The following is a 27,359-nucleotide window of genomic DNA, read 5'->3' on the forward strand; positions in this document are numbered from 1 at the left end:
CGCGCACGCGCGGTCTTGGCACAAGGCAGTTAGGGAGCGCGAGGGACTTGGCTTGGGGATTCAGGGATGCCGCGGCTCCTCGGCTTGTGTGTGCTGTGGCTTGGGCTTCCTCTGGTTCGGTTCTCCCGTGAGCTGAACGACATTAGCAGAGCCAGGAAGTTGTGCGGCAGGCATTTACTGAAAGAAATAGTAAGACTCTGTGGCAATGTTAGCTGGAGCCAGTTTGAAGAGGAAAACCCCCTCACACACCTGCTTTCCCAAGCCGAGCAGGTTGAAACGTTCATCCCCGACCGGTTGGAAAGCTCCCAAACCACTTTCTCGGTCTGGGGAAGAGGTTCAAGACAAGGTAAAAATCTAAACCAAGGGCATGTGTTTTCATCTTTGTGCATTGCTTATTCCCTAATATCCTCAGATAGGCGTTGAACTTCCTCAGGAAATGCAGTTTGTGCCTAATATATATACAAAATCTCGATAACGCTTTTTTTTTTTTTTTTTTTTTACTTAGAGGAAATAAGTGTACACATATGAGCCTAGACATTTGTATAAGAATGCTTTTCCTAGCTTTCTCTTTCTGGAATGCCCTTGTCACCTGGCACACTCCATTTTGTCCTTCAAAGCTTAATTTATGTATAATTTTCCCTGTGAAGTCATCACTTACACTTTCATAAATACTCCATTTTACCACAATATCTAACACGTATTTCTATTTAACTATCATGAGGACCTGCTACATAATTGGCCCCACAAGTGCATAATTGGCCAGTGCAAGATGAAAATGCAAGGCCTATTATTCAAAAAGCAGGAAAAGGCCATTAAAATGACTAAAATTTAAGCTTTTTGACTTTCTTTTGCATATCGCCTCTGCTCACACATAGTCCTTTGTCCTATCAGACTTTACTTAAAAGTTCGTGTACTTAACACCTCACTTAGAAGTCGAAAGATAAAATTACTGAAAACTTCAATACTGGGGTAATAGAGCATTAAACAAAATGCAAGGTCTTTCTAAGTACTGTCTGCTAGCAGAAGGTCTCAATCCCTTAAGACCAGCCCTGTTTATCATACCACATTATAGAGATAGCTCATACATGTTTTTATCTGAAATGCCTAGCAGAGAGCTGAGCACAGGGTATGTGCTTACTATATATCGAATTTATTCTTAGTGATTTTAAGCAGTCTTTAGGAAAATATTTTTATTTCCAATCCATCCCTATCTTCCAACTATATTTTTACATTTTGTGACTAATGCATTTTACTCTTAATACATTTGCCATTTTAAAAGAAGATGCACTTTATAAACTGCCCAGAGTGTCATGTCATAGAAGTTATTGCCTTCTGTAGTAATTCAATTGATTTTATTTGGAAAAAAATTTCGCAAATGTCGAGATTTCTGAAATTAAGGAAAGGAGTAGACTATCATGCCAAAACAAAGACCCTAATGTTTTAAGACTGAAACAAACTAAAACATTGCCTAGCACATTATAAGCACATATTCTTTTTTTTTTTTTTGAGGTATAGTAGGTTTACAATATTTTATTAGTCTCAAGTAGACAAGATAGTGATTCAAAATTTTTATAGATTATACTCCATTTAAAGTTATTATAAAATATTGCCTATGTCCTGATAAACACTTACTCTTTTAGAATGAATGAATGAAACAAGATTATTGCTGCTAAGGGAATGAAAACTTTTTTATTGAAATATAGTTGATTTATAATGTGTTAGCTTCAGGTGTACAGCAAATATATACATACTTCTTCAGATTCTTTTCCAGTATAGGTTATTACAAGATATTGAATATAATTCCCTGTGCTATAAGTAAGTCCTTGTTCTTTATTTTATACATAGTATATATATCTGTTAATCCCATACACCTAATTTATCCCTACCCCCCTTTCCCCTTTGGTAACCATAAACTTGTTTTCTGTCTGTGCATCTATTTGTTTGGTAAATAATTTATTTGTACCATTTTTTTAGATTCCACATGTAAATGATAATCATATGATATTTGTCTTTCTCTGTTTGAATTCACTTAGTATGATAATCTCTAGTTGCATCCACATTGCTGCAAATGGCATTGTCTCATTCCTTATTTTGGCTGAGTAATATTCTATTTTATATTTATACCACCTCTTTTTTTATCCATTCATCTGTCAATGGACACTTAGGTTGCTTCCCTATCTTGGGTATTGTAAATAGTGCTGCTATGAACATTAGGTTGCATATATCTTTTCAAATTACAGTTTTCTCTGAGTGTACACCCAAGAGTGGAATTGCTGGATCATATGGCAACTCTATTTTTAGTTTTTTGAGGAACCTCCATATTCTTGTCCAAGTAGCTGCACCAAATTACATTCCCTCCAGGATGTAGGAGGTTTCCTTTTCTCCACACCCTCTCCAGCATTTGTTATTTGTATACTTTTTGATGATAGTCATTCTGACCGGTGTGAGGTGATACCTCGTTGTAGTTTTGATTTGCACTTCTTTAATAATGATGTCAAATGCGTTTTCATGTGCCTATTGACCAATCGTATGTCTTCTTTGGAGAACTGTCTATTTAGAACTTCTGCCCATTTTTAGTTGGGTGGTTTGTTTTTTGTTATTGAGCTATATGAGCTTTTTGTGTATTTTGGAAATTAATCCCTTGTCAGGCACATCGTTTGTAAATATTTTCTCCCATTCAGTAGATTGTCTTTTTGTTTTGTTTACGGTATCCTTTGCTGTGCAAAACCTTGTCAGTTTGATTAGGTCCCACTTACTTATTTTTGCTTTTATTTCTTTTGTCTTTGTAGATTGGCCTAAGAATACATTGCTGTGATTTATGGAAGAGAATGTTTTGTCTATGTTCTCTTCTAGGAGTTTTATAGTGTTATGTCATATGTTGAAGACATAAGCCATTTTGATTTTATTTTTGTGTATGGTGTGAGGGAATGTTCTAATGTCATTGATTTACATGAGGCTGTCCAGGTTTCCCAACACTGCTTGCTGAAGAGACTGTCTTTTCCCCCATGGTATATTCTTGCCTCCTTTGTCAAAGATTAATTGACTGTAGGTGTGTGGACTTATTTCTGGACACTTTGTCTCATTGATCTATGTGTCTGTTTTTGTGCCAATACCACACTGGTTTTTTTTTTGTTTTCTTTTTTTGCTATTTCTTGGGCCACTCCCGTGGCATATGGAGGTTCCCAGGCTAGAGGTCGAATCGGAGCCGTAGCCATCGGCCTATGTCAGAGCCACAGCAACACGGGATCCGAGCCACGTCTGCAACCTACACCACAGCTCACGGCAACGCTGGGTCGTTAACCCACTGAGCAAAGCCAGGGATCAAACCCGCAACCTCATGGTTCCTAGTCGGATTCGTTAACCACTGCACCACTACAGTAACTCCAACACTGTTTTGATTACTGTAGCTTTATGGTATTGTCTGAAGTCTGGGAGGGTTATGCCTACTGTTTTGTTCTTTTTCCTCCGGATTGATTTAGCAATTCTGAGTCTTTTGTGGTTCCATATAAATTTTAAGATAATTTGTTCTAGTTCTGTAAAAAATGTCATGGGAAATTTAATAGGGATCACATTAAATCTGTGGATTGCTTTAGGTATGCCATTTTAACAATATTAAATCTTCCAATTCAAGAGCAAGGGGTATCTTTTCATTTCCTTGGATAAGTTTCAGTTTCCTTTTAATCAGTGTTTTATTGGTTAGCTTTATTCCTAGGTATTTTTTTGATGCAATTGTAAAAAGAATTTTTTTTTAACTTTCTGATATTTCATTGTTAGTATAAGGAAGTGCAACAGAGTTCTCTGTTAATCTTGTATCCTTCTATCTGGTTGAATTCGTTTATGAGTTCTAATGGTTTTTATATGGAGTCTTTCTGGTTTTCTATATAGAGTATCATGTCAGCTGCATGTAAGGGGAATGAAAACTTTTAAAGACAGAAACAATAGAAACCATCAGACTGAATCTTGATCATTTTCCACCATCAAACCCACTTTATCCTGCTTTTACAATGAAGGAATTTTCTCTCCTCAGAGTCTTACACTTGTGTTTTAGTTGAGCTGATACTCTCACCTTAATGCATATATAAATCACTTGGGGAATACTCTTATTATACATATTCTAATTCAGTATACTTAGGTTGAAGCCTCAGAGTCTACATTTTTACAGGTTCCCTGGTGATGCTGTTCCTGTTAATTGGATTACACTTTTTGAGTAACAAAGTTCTAGTTCCCTTCTCTATTTCTTTGTTATTCTTTTCTACCAGAAGTGCAGAGAAGACCTTCCATTTGTACTTCATGTTGTGTGCGCATTTCTCGCATGTCAAATACTGTGCTCTCAATAACCTGTACTATAGTCAGATTTTACCTTCAGACATCCAAGCTTGAGTTTGTTATTTAAAAAATAGTTTGGAACCCTTTTCTCAGCAAAGCATGCTCTGGAGACTCTTAACAATGAGGAGTCAACTTTAAAATTCAGAGCTGATTAATGACTCCCTCATTGGGATGTTATTCACACTCCCCTGGAGGGGTAAGTGTCATTCATTCAATGAGGAGGGATCTTCAATGAAACGAAATTTGTAGGAAATGAAAATACATAGGCTAATATTTCAGAATTGTCATACTCATTAACCATGTTACTATGGGAAATATGTAAAGGACAGTTTGCTGAAGTGGAAACATCATGTGGCAATAAAGCTATACTTCTTTTAAAATATGTGGAAGAATGAAAAATGAATTAAGGTTGTCAATATGAATTTGTATTAAAATTTAAACAATTATTAATCTACAAGAAAAGATGACATTTAATCTGTCATATTGATCCCCAGTGACAAATGTAGAAGTTTTAGAGAAGTATATGTTTCCAATGTAGAATTCCAACATAAACATGTAATTATGCCATTTCTTTTACATGTGAACATGGCTGAAAAGTTGATTGATTTTTATTTATCTTGTATTAGCAGGATGTATTTCTGCCTTAAATCAAATCAATTATCAGCAGTTTTAATCTCCTGTTGATCTATTTGAGTCAGACATAGGATAAGATAGTTTGGTACACTGATATTTTTCAGAGCTGCTCACACATAACTTGAATTTGAAATTCTGTGCTTCTTCTCATTGTGGCTCAGCGGGTTAAGAACCCAATATAGTTTCCATGAGGATGAGGGCTTGATTTCTGGCCTCAGACAGTGGGTTAGGGATCTGGCATTGCCTCAGGCTGCAGAGTAGGTCACAGATGCTGCTCTGATCTGATGTTGCTGTGGCATAGGCCAGCAGCTGCCCCTTCAATTTGACCTCTTGCCTGGGAACTTCCATAGGCACCATTGTAAAAAGAAAAAAAACGAAATTGTGCTTCCTCTTAGTGAATCCTGAAGATATGGGCCCTGTCTCTGAGATCTACCCCAGGATGTGGCACCATGAAGCTAATGTCATGTTTCTAAATTTTGGCTGAGTATGGTGTTTCCTAACTCTTAATGCCAGGTGAAACCATTAATGTTTCATCGTAATCCACAACTGCTATTCCAGTTAGATAGGTTGTATTCCCCTATTCTTGGTCTTCATTCATCTGTTCTTATTTTTGTTTGTTTTTTAGATATCATTATTACAACTTGCCATGCTAACTCCCTCTCTCTACATATTAATTCAACAAAATTTGCATGCCTGTTGTATCCTAGGTATACTTCATAGGGCTTGGCAATAAGAGTGAAACTGGTCGTTCAGGAGGCAGTGAAGATCCCTGCCCTCCTGAAGCCTACAGAATAGGTGAAGACAGACAATAAACATAAACTTTGCAGTATGATAGAAGATGATTAGTCTTCACATACCTACTTTCTTCATGCCCATTTTCCCCTATCCATAGGCAGCCATTTCATTGCGTTTATTATGTATTTTGTTTATATTTTTTTTGTAAATTGTGCATTATTTCTATGCATGTATTTAAATATATATCTAAGTGGTATTTAAGATATATATCTTTTTTTTTTGTCTTTTTTTTTTTTTTTTTTTTTTTTTTTTTGCCATTTCTTGGGCCGCTCCAGTGGCACATGGAGCTTCCCAGGCTAGGGGTTGAATCGGAGCTGTAGCCGCCAGCCTATGCCAGAGCCACAGCAATGCAAGATCCGAGCCGCCTCTGCAACCTACACCACAGCTCACGGCAACGCCGGATCGTTAACCCACTGAGCAAGGGCAGGGATCGAGCCCGCAACCTCATGGTTCCTAGTCGGATATGCCAACCACTGCGCCACGACGGGAACTCCAAGATATATATCTTATTGTTGTTACATAAACATTTAGCCCATTACTTCAAACTCCTACATAATATTTGTATGAATTCTTCATATTTTTTCTTATTCTTTCTCCCAGTGACAAACATCTAACCTACATAGCCTTCAGTTTCCTGCCATTATAAATAACACTTCAGTGATCATTGTATGTATGTGCCTCCTAATGGACCTGTGTGAACACAGGTATTTCTGTGCTATAAAATATATGTATGCTTAATTTGCTTGAGATATGTCAGATTTGCTTTGCAGAATGGCTTTGCAGAATTGCTTTGAAGAACCAATTAATAGTTGCACCACTCAATGCATGAGGATTCCTATGTTCTTGTATCCATGCCAAGAATTAGCATTATATAATTTTTAACTTCTGCCAATTTGATAAGCATGAGATGGTATCTCATTTTTGTCTTAATTTGCTCTGGATTTGAGTACCTCTTCATATACATATTAGCCTTTTGGGTTCCTTTTTTTCTCAGAGTTTCCTGTTTATGTATTTTGCCCATTTTTGTTGTAATTGTCATCTTCCAGGTGATTTATAAGAGTTATTTGAAATCTAGATACAGTAGTAACCAGTTGTTGATTTTAGATATTATATACATATATTCTCCCATTCTGTCATCTGTCTACTGGTGGTGTTTGACAGAAAGCCTTAATTTTTATACAATTAGGTCATAAGTGTTTTTGCCTTATTGTTTATACCTTTGAAACTTTTAGAGGTCCTTTTCTGTCTCTCTGTTAATTTTATGGCTTTGCTTTTCACATCAGGTCCTTAATTCTTCTGGGACCCATTTTTAGTTCTGTTCTGGCTAGGGATACTATCTTAATGTCTTATTTTTCTCTACATAAGGAAGTAGTTTCATGAAAAATATCTACTGAACAGTCATTTTTTTCCCCATTGATTGTAGAGCCACTTTTATTGTTTATTAAGTTTGTCCGAGCTTCCTATTCTGTTGGTCTTTTTGTTTGACCTTGTGCCATTACTACACCGTTTTATTACTGTGACTCTATAGGATGTCATTTATCTGGGAGAACAAGTATCAAATGTTTATTTTTCCTCCTTAATATTGTCTAAGCTAAACCTCAACCTTTATCCTTCCATATATATTTAAGAATGAGTTTACTGATTTTTTTTACAAAATACATCTGGAACTTTAAGTGGGACTTATGGAATATATAGAATAATTTGAAGAGAATTGAAATCTTTTTAACAAAAAGTCATCCTGACCAAAAACATGGAATATCTTTGTATTTTATTGTTAGAATTTTAAAGTTTTCTCTGTGGATACTTTCTGTATTGTTGGTTAAGTTAATGCCTAATTCTTTATTTTTGTTGCTATTGCAAATATTTGTTAATTATATTTTCTAGTTAGTGATTGTTGGTTAAAGAAATGCAATAGATTTTTATATGTGATCTTTAGTAATTATGCTGATAATTATCTTGAGTTCTAATAGTTTGTTTATATTTATTTTTTCATCATTTGTAAATGATACTTTTATCAGTTATGTTCGAAACTTTATGCTATTCTTTTTTTCCCTTATAGCATTGACAACTACAGCTGTTAAATAGTGGTGATAACAGAATGTTTTATCTTTAAAGGAGAACTTGTTTATATTCATTGTAATTGATTTACAGTGTTGTATCAATTTCCGCTGTAAAGCAGAGTGGCCCAGTCTTATATATGTGTGTGTGTATATTCTTTTTATCATACTGTATTACATCATGTTCTATCCCAAGAGATTGTACAGAGTTCCCTGTGCTATATGGTAGGACCCTATTGCTTATCCATTCTAAATGTAATAGTTCATACCTACCAACCCCAAACTTCCCATCCATCCCACATCTTCCCCCATCCCCCTTGGAAACCACAAGTCTGCTCTCCATGTCCATGATATGTTTTTGTTTTGTAGAAAGGATCATTTGTTCCATATTTTAGATTTCACATATAAGTGATATACGGTATTTGTCATTCTCTTACTTCTCTTAGTCTGAGAATCTCTAGTTGCATCCATGTTGCTGCAAGTGGCATTATTTTGTCCTTTTTTTAATGGCTGAGCAATATTCCATTGTACATATGTACCACATCTTCTTAATCCGTTCATCTGTCAATGGCCATTTAGGTTGCTTCCATGTCTTGGCGATTGTGAACAGTGCTGCAGTGAACATAGGGGTGCATGCATCTTTTTGAGTCATAGTTTTGTTCAGACATATGCCCAGGAGTGGGTCATAAGGTACTTCTTTTATATTTAGTTTTCTGAGGAAAAAGCTGTTTTCCATAATGGTTGCACCAGTTTACATTCCCACCAACAGTGTAAGAGGTTCCCTTTTCTCCACACCCTTTCCAGCTTTCGTATTTGTTGATTTGTTAATGACAGCCATTCTGACTGGTGTGAGGTGGTACCTCATGGAGTTCTGATTTACATTTCTCTAGTAATTAGTGATATTGAGCATTTTTTCATATCCCTACTGGCCAACGGCATGTCTTCTGTGGAGAAATGTCTTTTTAGGTCTTCTGCCCATTTTTCAATTGGATTGTTTGTTTTGTTGTTTGTTTGTTTTTCTATTTTTTAAAATTTTTTAAAATTTTTTCCTACAGCATGGGGATCAAGTTATTCTTACATGTATACATTTTTCCCCCCATCCTTTGTTCTGTTGCAATATGAGTATCTAGACATAGTTCTCAATGCTACTCAGCAGGATCTCATTGTAAATCTATTCTAAGTTGTGTCTGATAACCCCAAGCTCTTGATCCCTCCCACTCCCTCCCTCTCCCGTTGGGAAGCCACAAGTCTCTTCTCCAAGTCCATGATTTTCTTTTCTGAGGAGATGTTCATTTGTGCTGGATATTAGATTCCAGTTATAAGTGATATCATATGGTATTTGTCTTTCTGACTCATTTCACTCAGTATGAGAGTCTAGTTCCATCCATGTTGCTGCAAATGGCATTATGTCATTCTTTTTTATGGCTGAGTAGTATTCCATTGTGTATATATACCACATCTTCCAAATCCAATCATCTGTTGATGGACATTTGGGTTGTTTCCATGTCCTGGCTATTGTGAATAGTGCTGCAATGAACATGCGGGTGCATGTGTCTCTTTTAAGTAGAGTTTTGTCCAGATAGATGCCCAAGAGTGGGATTGTGGGGTCATATGGAAGTTCTATGTATAGATTTCTAAGGTATCTCCCAACTGTTCTCCATAGTGGCTGTACCAGTTTACATTCCCACCAACAGTGAAGGAGGGTTCCCATTTCTCCACAACTCCTCCAGCACTTGTTATTTGTGGACTTTTTTTTTTTTGCTATTTCTTGGGCCGCTCCCATGGCATATGGAGGTTCCCAGGCTAGGGGTCGAATCAGAACTGTAGCCACCGGCCAACGCCAGAGCCACAGCAACGCAGGATCCCAGCCGTGTCTGCAACCTACACCACAGCTCACGGCAACGCCAGATCGTTAACCCACTGAGTGAGGGCAGGGACCGAACCCGCAACCTCATGGTTCCTAGTCGGATTCGTTAACCACTGCACCACGACGGGAACTCCCATTTGTGGACTTATTAATGATGGCTGTTCTGACTGGTGTGAGGTGGTATCTCATGGTAGTTTTGATTTGCATTTCTCTTATACTGGGCGATGTTGAGCATTTTTTCATGTGTTTGCGGGCCATTTGTATATCTTCCTTGGAGAAATGTCTGTTCAGGTCTTTTGCCCATTTTTCCATTGATTGATTGGCTTTTTTGCTGTTGAGTTGTATAAGTTGCTTATATATTTTAGAGATTAAGCCCTTGTCGGTTGCATCATTTGAAACTATTTTCTCCCATTCTGTAAGTTGTCTTTTTGTTTTCTTTTGGGTTTCCTTTGCTGTGCAAAAGCTTTTCAGTTTGATTAGGTCCCATTGGTTTATTTTTGCTCTTATTCCTGTTGCCTTGGGAGACTGACCTGAGAAAATATTCATGATGTTGATGTCAGAGAGTGTTTTGCCTATGTTTTCTTCTGGGAGTTTGATGGTGTCCTGTCGTATATTTAAGTCTTTCAGCCATTTGGAGTTTATTTTTGTGCATGGTGTGAGGGTGTGTTCTAGTTTCATTGCTTTGCATGCAGCTGTCCAGGTTTCCCAGCAATGCTTGCTGAATAGACTTTCTTTTTCCCATTTTATGTTCTTGCCTCCCTTGTCAAAGATTAATTGACCATAGGTGTCACGGTTTATTTCTGGGTTCTCTATTCTCTTCCATTGGTCTGTCTCTGTTTTGATACCGGTACCACACTGTTTTGATGACTGTGGCTTTGTAATATTTCTTGAAGTCTGGGAACATTATGCTTCCTGCTTGGTTTTTGTTCCTTAGGATTGCTTTGGCAATTCTGGGTCTTTTGTTGTTCCACATAAATTTTTTGATTGTTCGTTCTAGTTCTGTGAAAAATGTCCTGGGTAATTTGATAGGGATTGCATTGAATCTGTAGATTGCTTTGGGTAGTATGGCCATTTTTACAATATTGATTTTTCCAATCCATGAACATAGAATATCTTTCCATTTCTTTACATCTTCCTTGATTTCTTTGATTAAAGTTTTATAGTTCTCGGCATATACCTCATCCTTTACCTCCTTGGTCAGGTGTATTCTGAGGTATTTGATTTTGTGAGGTGCCATTTTAAAAGTATCGTATTTTTGTATTCCTTTTCTCATATTTCATTGCTGGTATACAGAAATTCCACTGAAGTCTGAATGTTAATCTAATATCCTGCTACTTTGCTGAATTTATTAATCAGTTCAAGTAGTTTTTGGGTTGAGTCCTTAGGGTTTTCTATGTATAGTATCATATCATCTGCATACAGTGACAGTTTTATCTCTTCTCTTCCTATTTGGATGAGTTTTATTTCTTTTGTTTGCCTAATTGCTGTGGCTAGGACTTCCAAAACTATGTTGAAGAGCAGTGGTGAGAGTGGACATCCCTGTCTTGTTCCAGATTTGAGTGAGAAGGCTTTCAGTTTTTCCCCATTGAGTATCATATTTGCTGTGGGTTTGTCATAAATGGCTTTGATTATGTTCAGGAATGTTCCCTCTATACCCACTTTGGCAAGGGTCTTGATCATGAATGGATGTTGGACTTTGTCAAATGCTTTTTCTGCACCCATTGAGATGATCATATGATTTTTGACTTTTGTTTTGTTAATGTGGTATATGACAATTGATTTGTGTATGTTGAACCATCCTTGTGAACCTGAGATGAACCCTACCTGGTCATGGTGTATGATTTTTTTGATATGTTATTGGATTCGGTTGGCTAAGATTTTGTTGAGAATTTTTGCATCTATATTCATCAAAGATATTGGCTTATAGTTTTCTTTTTCGGTGGTATCTTTGTCTGGTTTTGGAATTAGGTTGATGGTGGCATCATAGAATGTCTTTGGGAGTACTCCTTCTTCTTCAACCTTTTGAAAGAGTTTAAGGAGGATGGGCACCAGATCCTCTTTATATGTTTGATAGAATTTACCTATGAAGCCATCTGGTCCTGGACTTTTATTTTTAGGGAGTGTTTTTATGACCTCTTCAATTTCATTTCTAGTGATTGGTCTGTTTCCTCTTGATTCAGTTTTGGCAGGCTGTGGCATTCTAGAAAATTGTCCATTTCTTCCAGATTGTCAAATTTGCTGGCATATAGTTGTTCATAGTATTCTCTTGTGGTTTTTTGTACTTCTGCAGTATCCATTGTGATTTCTCCTTTTCATTTATAATTTTGTTTATTTGAGTTCTTTCCTCTTTTTAGTGAGTCTGGCCAGGGGTTTGTCAATTTTGTTTACCTTTTCAAAGAACCAGCTCTTAATTTTATTAATTTTCTCTATTGTTTTTTGAATCTGTATTTTAATGATTTCTTCTTTGCTCTTTATAATTTCCTTCCTTCTGCTGACTTTAGGTCTTTTTTGTTCTTCCTTTTCTAATTCCTTTAGGTGGAGGGTTAAGTTGTCAATTTGGGATCTTTCTTCTTTTTTGAGAAAGGCCTGTATCACTATAAATTTCCCTCTGAGCACTGCTTTTGCAGCATCCCTTAGATTTTGAGAGGTTGTGTCTTCATTATCATTTGTTTCAAGGTAGTTTTTAATTTCCTTCTTGATTTCCTCATTGACCCATTGGTTTTTTAGTAGCATGTTGTTGAGTCTCCATGTAGTAGGTTTTTTCTCATTTCTTTTCCCATGGTTGATTTCTAATTTCATGGCATTGTGGTCAGAGAACATAATTGAAATAATTTCTATGCTCCTACATTTGTTGAGATTAGCTTTGTGTCCCAATATGTGGTCAATTCTTGAGAATATTCCATGTTCCATTCTGACTTTTTTGGATGTAGTGTCCTGAAGATGTCAATTAAGTCTAACTTTTCTATTGTTTCCTTTAGGATCTCTGTTGCTTTATTGGTTTTCTGTCTATAGGATCTGTCCATTGATGTGAGGGGGGTATTAAGGTCTCCTACTATGATTTTATCCTCATCAATATCTCCCTTTATGTCTGTTAATATTTGTTGTATGTATCTGGGTGCTCCTGTATTTTGGGCATATGTGTTGATGATAGTAACATCCTCTCCTTGGATGGATCCCTTAATCATTAAATAGTGTCCTTCTTTGTGTTTCTTTATGTCTTTTGTTAAAAGTATATGTTGTCTGTTATGAGTATTGCAACTCCTGCTTTCCTGTCATGTCTATTGGCATGAAATATTTTTTTTCCTACCCTTTCACTTTCAATCTATATGTATCCTTTGTCCTAAGGTGAGTTTCTTGTATGTGGCATATTGAAAGTTTTTGCCTTTTTATCCACTCAGCCACTCTGTGTCTTTTGATTGGAGCATTCAGTCCACTGACATTTAAGGTGATAATTGATAGATGATTATTTATTGCCATTTGAACCTCGTGTTCCAGTTGATTCTATGGTTCTCCATTATTCCTTTGTTTTTTTGGTTGGATGGTCTCTGGTTATTATCTGCTTGAGTGTTGTTGTTTTTTTGGTTTTTTTTTTTTTTTTTCATTTTTTGCGAATGCAGTGTTTGGTTTTGGCTTGTGGTTGCCCTGTTTTTTAAGTATGCTAACCCCTTCCTATTATTGTGTGTTTTAGCCTGATTGGTCTTGTAGGTTCAAACACTTCATTACTATACTAAAATTAAGAAGAGGAACAAACAAACAAACAAAAAAGGGGTCTATTTATTTCCTAACATCCCTTGCCCACATTTTATGATTTTGACGACTCTTTTTTTCTTTTTAATTTTATTTTGTTTGAAGCATGTTCATGATTAAATCTGTATGCTGGCTTATTTGAGTGACTGCTCTCTGATTGTGGTTTCCTCAATCCTAGTTCTTCCTCTTTTTTTTTTCTTTTTCCTTCCTTTCTTTCCTTCCTTTCTTTTTGGTTTAGAGAAGCCCTTTCAGTATTTCTTTAAGCCTGGGTTTTGTATTGCTTTATTCTTTTAGCTTTTGTTTGTTGGAAAAAAATTTTATTTCCCCTTCTATTTTAAATGACATTTTTGTTGGATAGAGTATTCTAGGTTGCATATTTTTTCCTTTTAGCACTTTAAATATCTCTTGCCATTCCCTCCTGGCCTGTAGTGTTTCTGTACAGAAATCAGCTGATAACCTTATGGGGGTTCCATTGTAGGTAACATTCTGCTTTTCTCTTGCTGCCTTTAGGATCCTCTCTTTTATCACTAACTTTTGCCATTTTTATTATAATGTGTCTTGGTGTGGGTCTGTTTGGGTTCAACTTGTTTGGGGCCCTCTGTGCTTCCTGTATCTTGAACTCAGTATCCTTTAGATTTGGGAAGTTTCCATCGATAATTTCTTCAACTATATTTTCCACCACCTTATCTTTTTCTACTCCTTCTGGAATTCCTATTATGCTTAGATTGGCCCGCTTTATATTATCCCATAGGCCTCTTATATTGCTTTCATGTTTTTTGATTTGGTTTTCTGTCTGCTGACCTGATTGGGTGATTTCCATTATTCTATCTTCCAAATCACTGTTTCGTTCTTCTGCATTATTCATTCTGGTTTTTACTGCCCTTAGTTCAGTTTATATCACTGCAAATGAATGTTCTAGTTTTTCTTGGCTCTTCCTTATATTTTCTAGTTCCTTTCTGAGGGTGTCTGCATTACTGTTCATATCTTCCCTTAATTCCTTCAGTATTTTCACTATTTCTCTTTTGAACTCCAGGTCTGTCAGAATGCAGAGATCTGTTTCATTGTTGACTGCTTTAGGTGAGTTCTCCTGTTGGTTTAACTGGGGGTGGTTTCTCAGCTTCTTCATCTTGCTTGTTTACTTTTTCTTGGTGGAGTTGTACTCTCCGTGGCCAGGCAGTGTTTGCCTTGTCACTGCTGTGGAATATTTCCTGAGGGCTGGCATTGTTGGTCAGTCTTCTTTGAGGCAGTGTGGCTTTTCTAGAGAGTGGGCGGGGCTAACAGGGTCTCTTTGAAGCAAAGGAGGACTTCCTGAGGGCAGACAGGACTGGGAGGTCCACACCATGATGGAAGCAGATTTCACTTGAGTGGGCAGAGCTTGCTCTGGTGTTTTTAGGCTGTGGGGCTCTTGCAGGGGGTGGTGGTGCTGGGCAGCTGTTCTGCAGGAGTTTAGCACCCCCCAAGGGCTGGAACAGCTAACTGGGCCACTGAGAACCCAAGGGGCTCTTCCCCAGGGCAGCCCAACTTGGAAGGACTGCCTGAGAACGTAGGCAGATTTTTCATGGCCCAGCCGAGCTTGTTCTAGCTTTTCTGGGCTGCAAGGGCTCTTGCAGGGGGATGGCAGTGCTGGGCAGCTGTTCCACAGGAGTGTGGCACCCCCCCGAGGGCTGGAGTGGCTAGCTGGGCCACTGAGAACCCAAGAGGCTCTTCCCCAGGGCAGCCCAACTCGGAAGGACTGGCTGAGAATGTAGACAGATCTTTTCACGGCCCGGCCAAGCTTGTTCTAGCTTTTCTAGGCTGCAGGCCTTTTCCCGGGGGCTGGCAGTGTTTGGTGCTACTCTGTGGGGGTGTAGCCCCTCCAGAGGGCAAGCAGGCCAGGGCAGGGACAGCCCCTGCGGTGATAGGCTTCCAGCAATTGTTGAGGCCAGCCCTCTGGGATGGCAGGCAGCCCCAGGTCTGGTGCATACATAAGGGGTGGGGGGGCAGTGCACTGGGAAGCACAGCTTTCTGATAGCTGGCAGGCCAGTGAGCTCGCTGTGGCATGGGGAGTATTCTGTGGTGGCCCACCCCTTCTTCTCTCCCTTCCCAACACTGGCGCAGATCCAGCTCTTCTCCCAGGTTCCCTTTGATGTGGCTTTCCACTTCCCCGCCCTTAGCGTATTGCTCCCTCCCCCCACGATGCTCTGCTTTCTAGTCTCCCAGGCAGTCTCTGCCCCATCAAACTTGACACACAGGTTCCTAGACCCCCCAGGCAGTCTCTGCTCCACCCACCCCAGCCCATTCCCTGGGACTAACCTCTGGAGCCGAGGTCTCGGTGCCCAGCCCCCACCCAAGTGTCTCAATTTTTGGTGACTGTGCCAGTAGTTCAGATGATCTATTTGCTTCTTGCTCTGCTTTTCAGAACTCTGACTTACTGCTGAACTCTTCTCTGCATCTGGAGATTCCTCCGATTCGGTTGATATTTCCGTCGAGTAGGTGACTTTCCAGGGTGTGGGATCCCTTTCTCCTCCACAGTCCCCTTTTGGGAGCACCTGTCCAGTTCGGATTCACCTTCTCTCACTCTCCTCTTTTCTCTTGTTTTACCTAGTAACGTCATGAGATTCTTGCCATTGTTGGAGTTGAGGTTCTTCTGCCAGTGATTGATTGCTGTTCTGTGTGAGTCATTTAACCTGTAGATGTGGGGGTTTTTTTTTTGTGTGTTTGTGGGAGAGGGTGAGCATGTCCCCCTACTCTTCCACCATCTTGCCTCCTCTCGCTCTGGTTTTTTTTTTTTTTTTTTTTTTTTTTTGATGTTGAGTTGTATGAGCTGTTTGTATAAATTGGAGATTAGGCTCTTTTCTGTTGCATCATTTGCAAAGATTTTCTCCCATTTTGTGGGTTTTTTCATTTTTTAATGGTTTCCTTTGCTGTACAAAAGCTATTGAGTTTAATTCATTTCCATTGGTTTATTTTTCATTGTCATTATTCTAGGAAGTGGATCAAACAAGACATTGCTGTGATTTATGTCAAAGAGCATGCTGCTTATGTTTTCCTCTAGGAGTTTTATAGTATCTGGACTTACCTTAAAGTCTTTAATCCATTTTGAGTTTATTTTTGTGTATTGTGTTAGAGAGAGTTCTAATTTCTTTCTTTCCTATATAACTATCCAGTTTACCCAGCACCACTTATTGAAGAGACTATCTTTCTTCCACTCTATGTTCTTGCCTTCTTTGTCATAGATTAGTTGACCCTAGGTGCTTGGGTTTATTTCAGGGCTTTCTATCAGGTTCCATTGATCTATATTTCAGTTTTTGTGACAGTAGCATACCGTTTTGATAACTCTGGCTTTGTAGTGTAGTTTGAAGTCAGGGAGCCTGATTCCTACAGTTCCATTTTTCTCTTTCAATATTGCTTTGGCTATTTTGGGTGTCTTGCGTTTCCATACAAATTTTAAAATATTTTGTTCTAGTTCTGTCAAGAATGTCCTTGGTAATTTGATAAGGATTGCATTGAATCTGTAGGTTTCCTTTAGTAGTATAGTTATTTGACAGTATTGATTCTTCCAATCCAAGGGCATGGTATATCTTTCCATCTGTTTGTGTCACCTTTTATTTCTTTCATCAGTGTCTTATAACAGGTAATCTCTTTAGGTAGGTTTATTCCTAAGTATTTATTCTTTTTGATGCAATGGTAAATGGGATGGTTTCTCTAATTTCTCTTTCTGATCTTTCATTGTTATTACTATCAGCTGAAATAGGAATGGACACAAGTGGAACAGGTTTGGAGGACAGTATTAATAGTTTAGTTTTGGACAAGTTGAGTTTGAAAAGTTTTTTAATTACAGATTCTCTTTCACTTCTAGTGATAGGTCTTCAAATTATCTATTTTCTTGATTCAGTTTTGATGAGCTGTATGTTTCTAGAAAGTTGTCCATTTCTTTGGAATTTGATAGGTTATCAAATTTGTTGGCATGTAATTGTTCATATTATTCTCTTATAGTTTTTGTGTTTCTGCAGTATCATACAGTTTTGTATTTCTGCAGTATCAGTTGAGAGGTCTCCTTTTCATTTCTATTTTGTTTATTTGGGTTCTCGCTCTCTTCTTCTTGGTGAACTGTGCCAGAGGGTTGTCAATTTTGTTTACTCTTTCAAAGGACCAGCTCTTGGTTTTATTGATTTTTTTTCTATTTTTTTCTATCTCTATTTTATTGATTTCTTCTCTGATCTTTATTATACTTTGACTTTAGCTTTTGTTCTTTTTCTGCATCTTTAAATGATAGGTTAGGTTGCTTGAGAATTTTCTTATTTTTTGAAGGAAACCTGTATCACTATGAATTTCTAAGGACTGCTTTTGCAGCTCCCATAGGTTTTGTATTACTGTGTTTTCACTGTCATTTGTCTCAGGGTGTTTTTTTAATTTCCTTTTTGATTTCTTCTTTGAGCCATTTGTTTTTTAGTAGCATGTTGTTTAGTCTCAATGTAGTCATTTTTTTCTCTCTTTTTCCTGTGGTTCATTTCTAGTTTCATGCCATTATGGTCAGAGCAGATGCTTGAAATAATTTATATACTCTGAAATTTTGTTTTATGTTAGTTTTATGCTCTAGTATGTGGTCAACCCTAGAGAATGTTCCATGAGCACTTGAAAAGAATTTATATTCTGGTTATGTGGATGTAATGTCCTAAAAATATCAATTGAGCCTAACTCTTCTTTTGTGTCATTTAAGATCTCTGTTACCTTATTGATTTTCTGTCTAGAAGATCTGTCCATTGATGTGAGTAGAGTATTAATGTCTCCTACATTGTATTCCCATCAATTTCTCTCCTAGTTGTTTTTTGTTTTATGTATTTGAGTGCTCCTATAGTAGGTGCATATATGTTGATGAGTATAAAATTATCCTCTTGAAATGATCCTTTTATCATTAAATAGTATCCTTCTTAAGCTTTCTTTTTTCTTTTTTTAAATTACTTAATGAATTTTGTTACATTTATAGGTGTACAACAATCATCACAACCAAATTTTATAGCATTTCCATCCCAGACCCTCAGTGCATTCCCCCACACCCCAACCTGTCTCATTTGGAAACCATAAGTTTTTCAAAGTCTGTGAGTCAGTATCTCTTCTGCAAAGAAGTTCATTGTGTCATTTTTTTAGATACTACATGTAAGTGATAGCATTTGATGTTGGTGTCTCATTGTCTGACTGACTTCACTTAGCATGATAATTTCTAGGTTCATCCATGTTGCTGCAAATGCTGTTGTTTCTTTCCTTTAAATGGCTGGGTAATATTCCATTGTGTATATGTACCACATCTTCTTTACCCAGTCCTCTGTTGATGGACATGAACATTGTAGTCCATGTGTCTTTTCAAGTCATGGTTTTCTCTGGACGGATGCCCAGGAGTGGGATTTTGCTGGATCAAATGGTGGTTCTATTTTTTGTTTTCCGAGGAATCTCCATCCTGTTGTTCACAATGGTTGCACCAATTTACAATCCCACCAACAGTGTAATAGGGTTCCTTTTTCTCCACACGCTTTCTAGCACTTATTGTTTGTAGACTTTTTAATGATGGCCATTCTGGCTGATGTAAGGTGGTACCTCATAGTGGTTTTTATTTGCATTTCTCTGTAATGAGTGATGTTGAACATCTTTTCATGTGTTTTTTGGCCATCTGTATGTCTTCTTTGTAGAATTGTCTGTTTAGATCTTCTGCACATTTTTTGATGTTATATGGTTTTGCAGTCTTTATTATGTTGAAGTAAATTTCTTCTGTGCCTACTTTCTGGAGAATTTTTTTACCATTAATGGATGTTGAAATTTTTTTTGTCTTTTTGCCATTTCTTGGGCCACTCCAGCGGCATATGGAGATTCCCAGGCTAGGGGTCGAATGAGCTGTAGCCACCAGCCTACGCCAGAGCCACAGCCAACACGGGATCCGAGCTGCATCTGCAACCTACACCACAGCTCACGGCAATGCCGGATCGTTAACCCACTGAGCAAGGGCAGGGATCAAACCCGCAACCTCATGGTTCCTAGTTGGATTCGTTAACCACTGCGCCACGACGGGAACTCCTGGATGCTGAATTTTATCAAAAGTTTTATCTGCATCCATTGAGGCAAAAAGGTATTTACTTTTCAGTTTGTTAAATGTGTCATATTACACTTAATGATTTGTGGATATTGAAAAATTCTTACATCCCTGAGATAAATCTCACTTCATCATGGTGTATGATCCTTTTGATATTTTGCTGGATTTGATTTGCTAGTGTATTGTAGAGTATTTTCATGTAAATGTTAGTGATATAGGCCTGTAGTTTTGTTCTGTTACTTTTTTTGCCCATGTCTGTGGCATGCGGAGGTTTCCAGCCCAGAGGTCCAACCTGTACCACGTAGTGATCCAAGCCACAGAAATGACAATGCTAGATTCTTAACCCTCAGAGCCACCGGTGAATGCTGCCTGTAGTTTTCTTTTTTTGTGTGTGATAGCTTAGTCTGGTTGTAGTATCAAGGTGATAGTGGCCTCATAGTATGAGTTTGGAAGTGTTCCCTCCTTGCAATTTTTTGGAAGTACAGACATAAATTCTTCTCTAAATGTTTGGTAAAATTCACCTGTGAAGCCATCTAGTCCTGACTTGTGCTTGTTTGGAGTTTTTAAATCAGAGATTCAATTTCAGTACTTATAATTGGTCTGTTCAAAGTTTCTGTTTCTTCCTGGTTCAATCTGGGAAGATTGTGCCTTTCCAATAATTTGTCCATTTATTCTAGTTTGTCCATTTTATTGGCATATGGTTACCTGTAGTAGTCTCTCATGGTCCTTTCTTTGCTTCAAGTTGTAACTTCTTTTTCTTTTCTAATTTTCTTGTCTGGGGCTCTCTCCTTTTTTTTCTTGATGAGTCTGGGTAAGGTTTTATCAATTTTGTTGATCTTTTCAAAGAGCCAGTTTTTAGTTTCATTGATATTTTGTTTTTTGTTTTTCATTTCTGTTTCATTTATCTCCGCTCTGATCATTATGATTTCTTTCCTTATACTTACTTTGGGTTTTGCTTGTTCTTCTTCCTCTAGTTGCTTTAGATGTAATGTTATGTTATTTATTTGAGATTTTTCTTGTTTCCTGAGGTAGGCTTGTATTGCTATAAACTTCCTTCTTGGAACTGCTTTTGCTGCTTCCCATAGGTTTCAGATCATCATGTTTTCATTTTCACTTGATTCTCTGTATGTTTTTATTTCCTCTGATTTCTTTAGTGATCCTTTTTTGTTTAATAATATATTGTTTATCCTCTATGTGTTTGTGTATTTTACAGTTTTTTTTTTCTTGTAGTTGATTTCTAATCTCACAGCATTGTGTTTGGAAAAGATGCTTGCACTGGTTTTAATTTTCTTAAATTTACCAAGACTAGCTTTGTGGCCCAGCATGTAATCTGTTCTGGAGACTGTTCCATATGCACTTGAGAAAAATGTGTACTCTGTTGCTTTTAGGCAGAATATTCCTTCAATACTAATTAAGTCCTTCTGGTCTAATGTGTCATTTAAAGCCTGTATTTCTTACTGATTTTCTGCCTTCCATTGCTGCAAGTGGTGTGTTAAAGTCCCCTACTATTTTCGTGATACTGTCAATTTCTCCTTTTATGTCTGCTAATATTTGCCTTGTATATTTAGATGCTCCTATGTTGGGTGCATACATGTTTACAATTGTATATCTTCTCAGGTTGAACCCTTACTCATTATGTAATGTCCTTCTTTGTCTCCTGTAACAGTCTTCATTTTAAAGTCTGTTTTGTCTGATATAAGTATTACAGCTCTAGCTTTCTTTTGATTTCTATTTGAATGGAATACCTGTCTCCATCCCATCATTTTCAGTCTCTAGTGTCTTTAGATCTGAAGTGAGTTTCTGATAGACCATATACAGGTTCTGTTTTTATACTCATTCAACCACTCCTATGTCTTTTGGTTGGAGCATTTAGTCTATTTCCATCTAAGGTGATTATCAATATGTGTGTTCTTATTACAGTTATTATTGCTATTTTGTTAATTGTTTGGCAGTTGTTTTTGTCGGTCTTCTTTTCTTCCATCTTTTGTTCTTTTCTTGTGATTTTATGACTTAGTGTTATGTTTGGATTCTCTTTTCCTTTTTCTGTGTATATCTATTATAGATTTTTGGTTTGTGGTTACCATGAAGTTTTTGTATAGATTGCACTCTCTTTCTCCCTCCCTCCCTGCCCACCCGTATATATGTATGTATGATAACTTTAAGTTGCTGACCTTTTAATTGCACATGCTTTAAAAAAAAAACCTGAATTCATACTCTCCACCCCCCATGGCTAGTTTTTGATGTCATATTTTACATCTAATTGTTTTTAGAATCCCTTAACTACTTATTATGGCTGTAGATGATTTTACCCTTTTTGTCTTTTAACCTTCCTACTAGCTTTGTGCATGGATGATTTCCTACCTTTACTGTATGTTTGCCTTTACTAGTGAGCCTTTTTTCTAGTTGTGAACTTTTCTCTTTTTCCTGGAGAAATTCCTTTAACATTTGTTGTAAAGTGGGTTAGGTGGTTCTGAACTTTTTTAGCTTTTGCTTGTTTATAAAGGTTTTGATCTCTCCATCAAATCTGAACAAGAGCCTTGCTAGGTAGAATATTCTTAGCTTTAGGTTTTTCCTTTTCATGGCTTCAAGTGTATCTTCCCACTGCTTTCTGGCCTGCAGAGTTTCTGCTGAAAATTAGCTGATATCCTTATGGGAGTTCCCTTGTGTATTATTTGTTACTTTTCATTTGCTGCTTTTAATATTCTCTCTTTATCTTTAATTTCTTTAATTTTTAATTACAATGCATCTTGTATTTCTTTGTGGGTTAACTTTATATGGGACTTCTTGGGCTTTCTGGAATTGGGTGACTCCTTCCTTTACCAGATTAGGGAAGTTTTCAGCTTTTATGTCTTCAGTTATGTTTTCTGCCTCTTTCTTTCTCTCTTTTCTTTCTGAGACCCCAATGAGGCAAATATTATTGCGCTGGATGTAGCCCATAGGTCTCTTAAATTGTACTCATTCCTTTACATTCTTTTTTCTTTTTTGTGTTCAGTGGCAGTGATTTCCACTACTCTGTCTTACAGATCACTGATCCATTCCTCAGTATTATTTAATGTATGTTTGATTACTTCCAGTGTGTTTTTCATTTAAGTTATTGTATTCTTCATCTCTGTTTTTTTTTAAAAAAAACTCATTGTTCTTATCTATTTTGGGAATAAAACTTACACTAACTTCATACATTGATCTGGGCATCTTTTGTGCTTTTTTTCTTTTCCTGGAACAATTCATACATGATTAGAATTTACTGTTTTTGCAAGTTCCCATGTAGCACAGTTACGCATCTGGTGTTGCCAAAGTTGTGGCACAGGTTGAAACTGCAGTGTGGGTTCAACCCCTGGCCTGGGAACTTTTACATGCCATGGGTGTGGCCAGAAAAAAAGAATTTACTATTCTTGAAAACTAAGTAGAAGCTACCTCTAAAATCATCTATGTCTATCATTTTTTGAAGGTGATAACTCTGCCTTATAATTTCTTTGAATATTTTTGGTATATTTAAGTTTTCTGTGTGCTAATTAATAAATCTTGTGTTTTTCTATGAACTCATTCATTTAATCTTCATTTTTAAATATATGAGCATTCATAATATTCATTAATAAAAGTAACTTCAGTTATGTCTTTATGTTCTGCCGGAATCCAGCTCTGGCAGCCAGGGAATGCACATCCTGAAAGGAGAGGGGTGGCATCGGCGTATGCACACGGTGACAGCCTCTTTGTCCCTTCTTTCAGGGTGCTGGACTGCTCAAATTTTATTGGCATAAGTGGTTGATTATATAGACAGTTTCTAACTACAGATTACATCATAGTGTTAAAAGTACATTGGTTAACTTTTAGATTTTGTTTTTTAATCACATGTTACAGCAGCAATACGTCATGTTTTACAATCTTCAACTTAACTAAATTTAGTGAGTACAATTCAAGGACAAACAGACACAACATATCATGTGGGAAAGAGGAGACCCAGCACAAACCATCTCAAGGCCAGCCAATTTTTACAAGCTGAAGAGGCTACAGACCCAACAAATCTTGCCTTAAGACTAGTGCCTATCTTTAAAGTGTCCATGGCAGGGAGACAGAGTGAGAAAATCAACTTCAGTTAGCTATCACTTAAAAGTTTCTAAAATCAAGGATGACTCTCATAGCTAGGTTTCTTTGACCATGAATAATATGTGTCTAACTTTTATAAACTTCATTAAAATCCTAACTCTAAAGTTTACTGTATAACTAGTTAGTAGATAAACACTATGTTGTTAATTAAGTTGGACTTGAATAGGGGAAAGTCCTTTAGAATGAAATTTTTATTATATTGTTATTGTAATTTTGTTAAATCACAAATCACCATGGGAAAATAAGAATGGAAAATAAGAATAATAAGTAAATAATCAGGAAAGACTGAGGAAAAAACTGAATAACAAATAAAACAACAGGAAAGACTAGGTCACCTGAGAAACAATCCATGTTCTCCAGTGCAAACATGGAAATTGTTTTCCCAGGAAAGCCCCAATTCTTCCCCATCAACATCAACATGAGAGCTGTGTAACCTGAGGCCTGCCCTAGGATTGCACCATACAGGCAGGCCTCAGCCTATCCTCAGTTTTTCACCATACAGGCAGGCTTCTATCCTGACCAGAAGCCCATCTTCAGCTTGCACTGTTCAGGGGAGCTCCCTTCCTTGGTTCCTTATATCTTCTTGGCTCCCTGCAATGTTCTTTTCCCCCCTAGTTTATTTTGTTCTTTTTCATCTTTCTTTTTTCTTGATTAGTCTGGATAGAGTTAAATTGCTGCTTTAAAAGAACCAACTTTTCATTTTCTAATCTTTATATTTTGTTCTGTATTTCATTTGATTTCTTTCCTCTTCACTTCTTTGTGTTATCTCTGTTGCTCTTATTCAGATTCATTCATTTGAATACTAATTTTTTATCTTTCTTGTTTTCCTTTAGGTTCCCTTCCCAATTTGACATGCACTTTTCATTAACTAGTCCCTAGTTGCCTTATTTCATGAAAAAGTTTCCTTCTTACTGTCTGCCTTTTTTTCCCTTTAGGTGACAGAACATGACACATCTTTTCCAAGAAGCCCTTTATTCAACCTGACTGGATAACTAAATCACTTTTTCCCTTCATTGTACTCTGTTAATTGTGACACATTTTAACTTATAACATATTTATCTGTCTTAGATGATATTATTTACTACTTCAGTATAGATTAATATCTATTATAAAATTTTGACATTCCACATTTAAGCTTATGCATGTTACTAAACATAAATTTATTATAGAGTGTTCTAATAGGACTCTAACTGCAAGTGTCACCTCAAGAAAAAAATTCAGGGATAGTTATTATAAAAAAAAATCTATAAATGAAACTGGAAAGGCTCTGGAAAGCCTAAGGAATCACATCAGCTCTAAAAATAAACTTGTAACTTTTCCTCTCTGAATCTTTTCTCCTCTAAGTTCCTTTCTGGCTTTAACTTGTCATGACAAGCTTCATAGTATCCTTTAAGTTTTGGTTCTAATTCATCTTGTTCTTATTACTTTTTACTTCTGATTTCAAAGAGAGGAAATCTGAGCCAACTTATTTTTCACGTGACATAGATTACTGGCCTCTATAGTAGGTTGGTTTCTTTGGGGTCAGGTACCAACCTCCCATGTGTTCCACTGTGGATATAGGGTGGAGTCTCATGGTTCAAAACATGGCTGACTAAGAACTGCCTCTATGGCAGTGGCTAGAGACAGCTATATCCCCCATATGGGGCTGTAGATGGGCAAGGGAGATGATGGAAAACCAAGCATCCAAGTAACTATCTTTTGATATTTTAATTTCTCATCAGTAATACTGAGTAAGAGCATGTAACAGAAGCAATCACTTCATTGAGTGTATCACCACTTCTCCATATATTTATATTTCAACAAAAACAAAAATCACTTTTATTAACCACTTCATTATAAAATGTACATAAAAAACAAATAACTTGAGTTCCTGTTGTGGCTCAGCAGTTTAAGAACTCTACATAGTGTCCATGAGGATGCAGGTTGGACCCCTGGCCTCACTCAGTGGGTTCAGGATCCAGCGTTGCCACAAGCTGCAGCCTAGGTTGCAGATGTGGCTCAGATCCCGCATTGCCATGGCTATGGTGTAGGCTGACAACTGCAGTTCTGATTCGACCCCTAGCTTGGGAACTTCCATATGCTGCAGGTGCTGCCATAAAAAGAAAAAACAAATAGCCCAATTAAAAACAGTCAAAGGATTTGAATAGATATTTCTACAAAGAGAGTGTATGATAAGCACATGAAAAATGCTCAGCATCATTAGTTATGAGGTCGGTGCATGTCAAAACAACAGTGGGATACCACTTTGCATCCATTAGGATGGCTGTATTCAAAAATGGAAAATATCAATTGTTGGTGAAGATGTGGAGCAATTGGAACCTTAATATTATCAGTGGTAGAGTTATAAAATGGTGCAATCACTGTGGAAAACAATTCAGTGGTTCCTATAAAAGTTAAACGGATTTACCATATGATCCCACAGTTCTAGTCCTTGGTAATACCCAAGAGAATTTAAAATATGTTCACACAAAAACTTGTATGTGAGCATTAAGAGTAGTGCTCTTCATAATAGCCAAATAGTGGAAGCAGTCCAAATGGTTGTCAACTGATAAATAAACAAAATGTGATGTATCCATACAATGGAAAATTATTCAGCCATAAAATAAATAAAGTAATGGTAGATGCTACAACATGGTTGAACCTTGAAAACATACTTAGTGAAAGAAACCAAATACAGGTGGCTACATATTGTATGATTTTGGCAAATCCTTAGAAATAGAAAGTAGATTAGTAGTTGTCAGAGGATGGAGGAAGAAGGAAATGGCTGGTAATGGGTGGGGTTCTTTGGGGGGGGGTAATAGAAATGTTCTGGAATTAGGTAGTTGTGATGGTTGCACAACCTTGTGAATATATGATGTATACTTTAAAATGCTGAAATGTATGGTATGTGAGTGATAACTCAAATTTTTTTTTGCATAAAAACGTGCAAGTTTCTAGGCCTTAAAGGAAAACACTACATCTATTTTAATTAATATATATATATACACACATTGCTTTTGAATAACCATTTTACTAGTTAAAATGTGATTACTTTTCTAAAAATTAGCTGACTTTAATATTACAGTGTTATTAAATTTTCAGCTAAAGGAGGATTTTAATAAAGTAGGATTTTTTTCTTATTTCTCAACAGTCTCTACTTCTGCCTCTCAGGAAGAAGCAATAAACAATTTAAAGATGAAGTCACTGCATGAATATCAGTATAAAAAGGCCAACTTGCCTTTTAAGACAAGACAAGAGATATTTTCCTCAACACAAGACATCAATCCATATATTCGTGAGATTGTAGAATTTCAGAAGAAAAACACAAACAATTTTAAAACCTTAAGCAATTTGTTTTGGGGCTATCATCCCCAAAGAAAACGCAGAGGATACTCAGAAAAATGTTGTCTAAAAGGATGTACAAAAGAAGAACTTAGTATTGCATGTCTTCCATATATTGATTATAAAAACTTAAAGAAAGAAGCATCAGCAATTGTGACTGAAATATACTAACCATCATAGGAATCATACTAACTTAATAAAAGCTTAACATATTTTACTTATTATTTTATTTTATTTTTTGCTAATTGTCCTTGTAGGTTCCCTGCTGTACACAATATCTGAATGTATTTACAAGCACCTGACAATACTTTATGGTGGCAATAAGAATCTCGTTATTTTCTTTGATGCCCATTTTTCATATATTTTTATATTTCAAGAAGATGTTACTGGACATATCTATAATTCTGTGTAGACATCTAAGGGTTACCTTTTTATTTTTGTGATTATG

At 36.8% G+C, this 27,359-nt stretch overlaps 1 protein-coding gene across 1 annotated transcript; it reads left to right on the plus strand.

Annotated features, from left to right (window-relative positions):
• The first annotated feature begins 17 nt into the window (after positions 1 to 17).
• INSL6 (insulin like 6) lies at positions 18 to 27,128 on the plus strand. The gene is made up of 2 exons (XM_001926013.6): positions 18 to 346; positions 26,721 to 27,128. The coding sequence occupies exons 1-2, from the start codon at positions 67 to 69 to the stop codon at positions 27,080 to 27,082; spliced, it is 642 nt and encodes a 213-aa protein (XP_001926048.1). The 5' UTR covers positions 18 to 66; the 3' UTR covers positions 27,083 to 27,128.
• The last annotated feature ends 231 nt before the right edge of the window (positions 27,129 to 27,359 follow it).

This window comes from Sus scrofa, chromosome 1 (assembly GCF_054392235.1).
Source record: "Sus scrofa isolate SSC_HxYL_T2T_F1_AM1 chromosome 1, Sscrofa_HxYL_maternal_Yorkshire_Landrace_v2.0, whole genome shotgun sequence".
Classification (NCBI taxonomy): Eukaryota; Metazoa; Chordata; class Mammalia; order Artiodactyla; family Suidae; genus Sus; species Sus scrofa.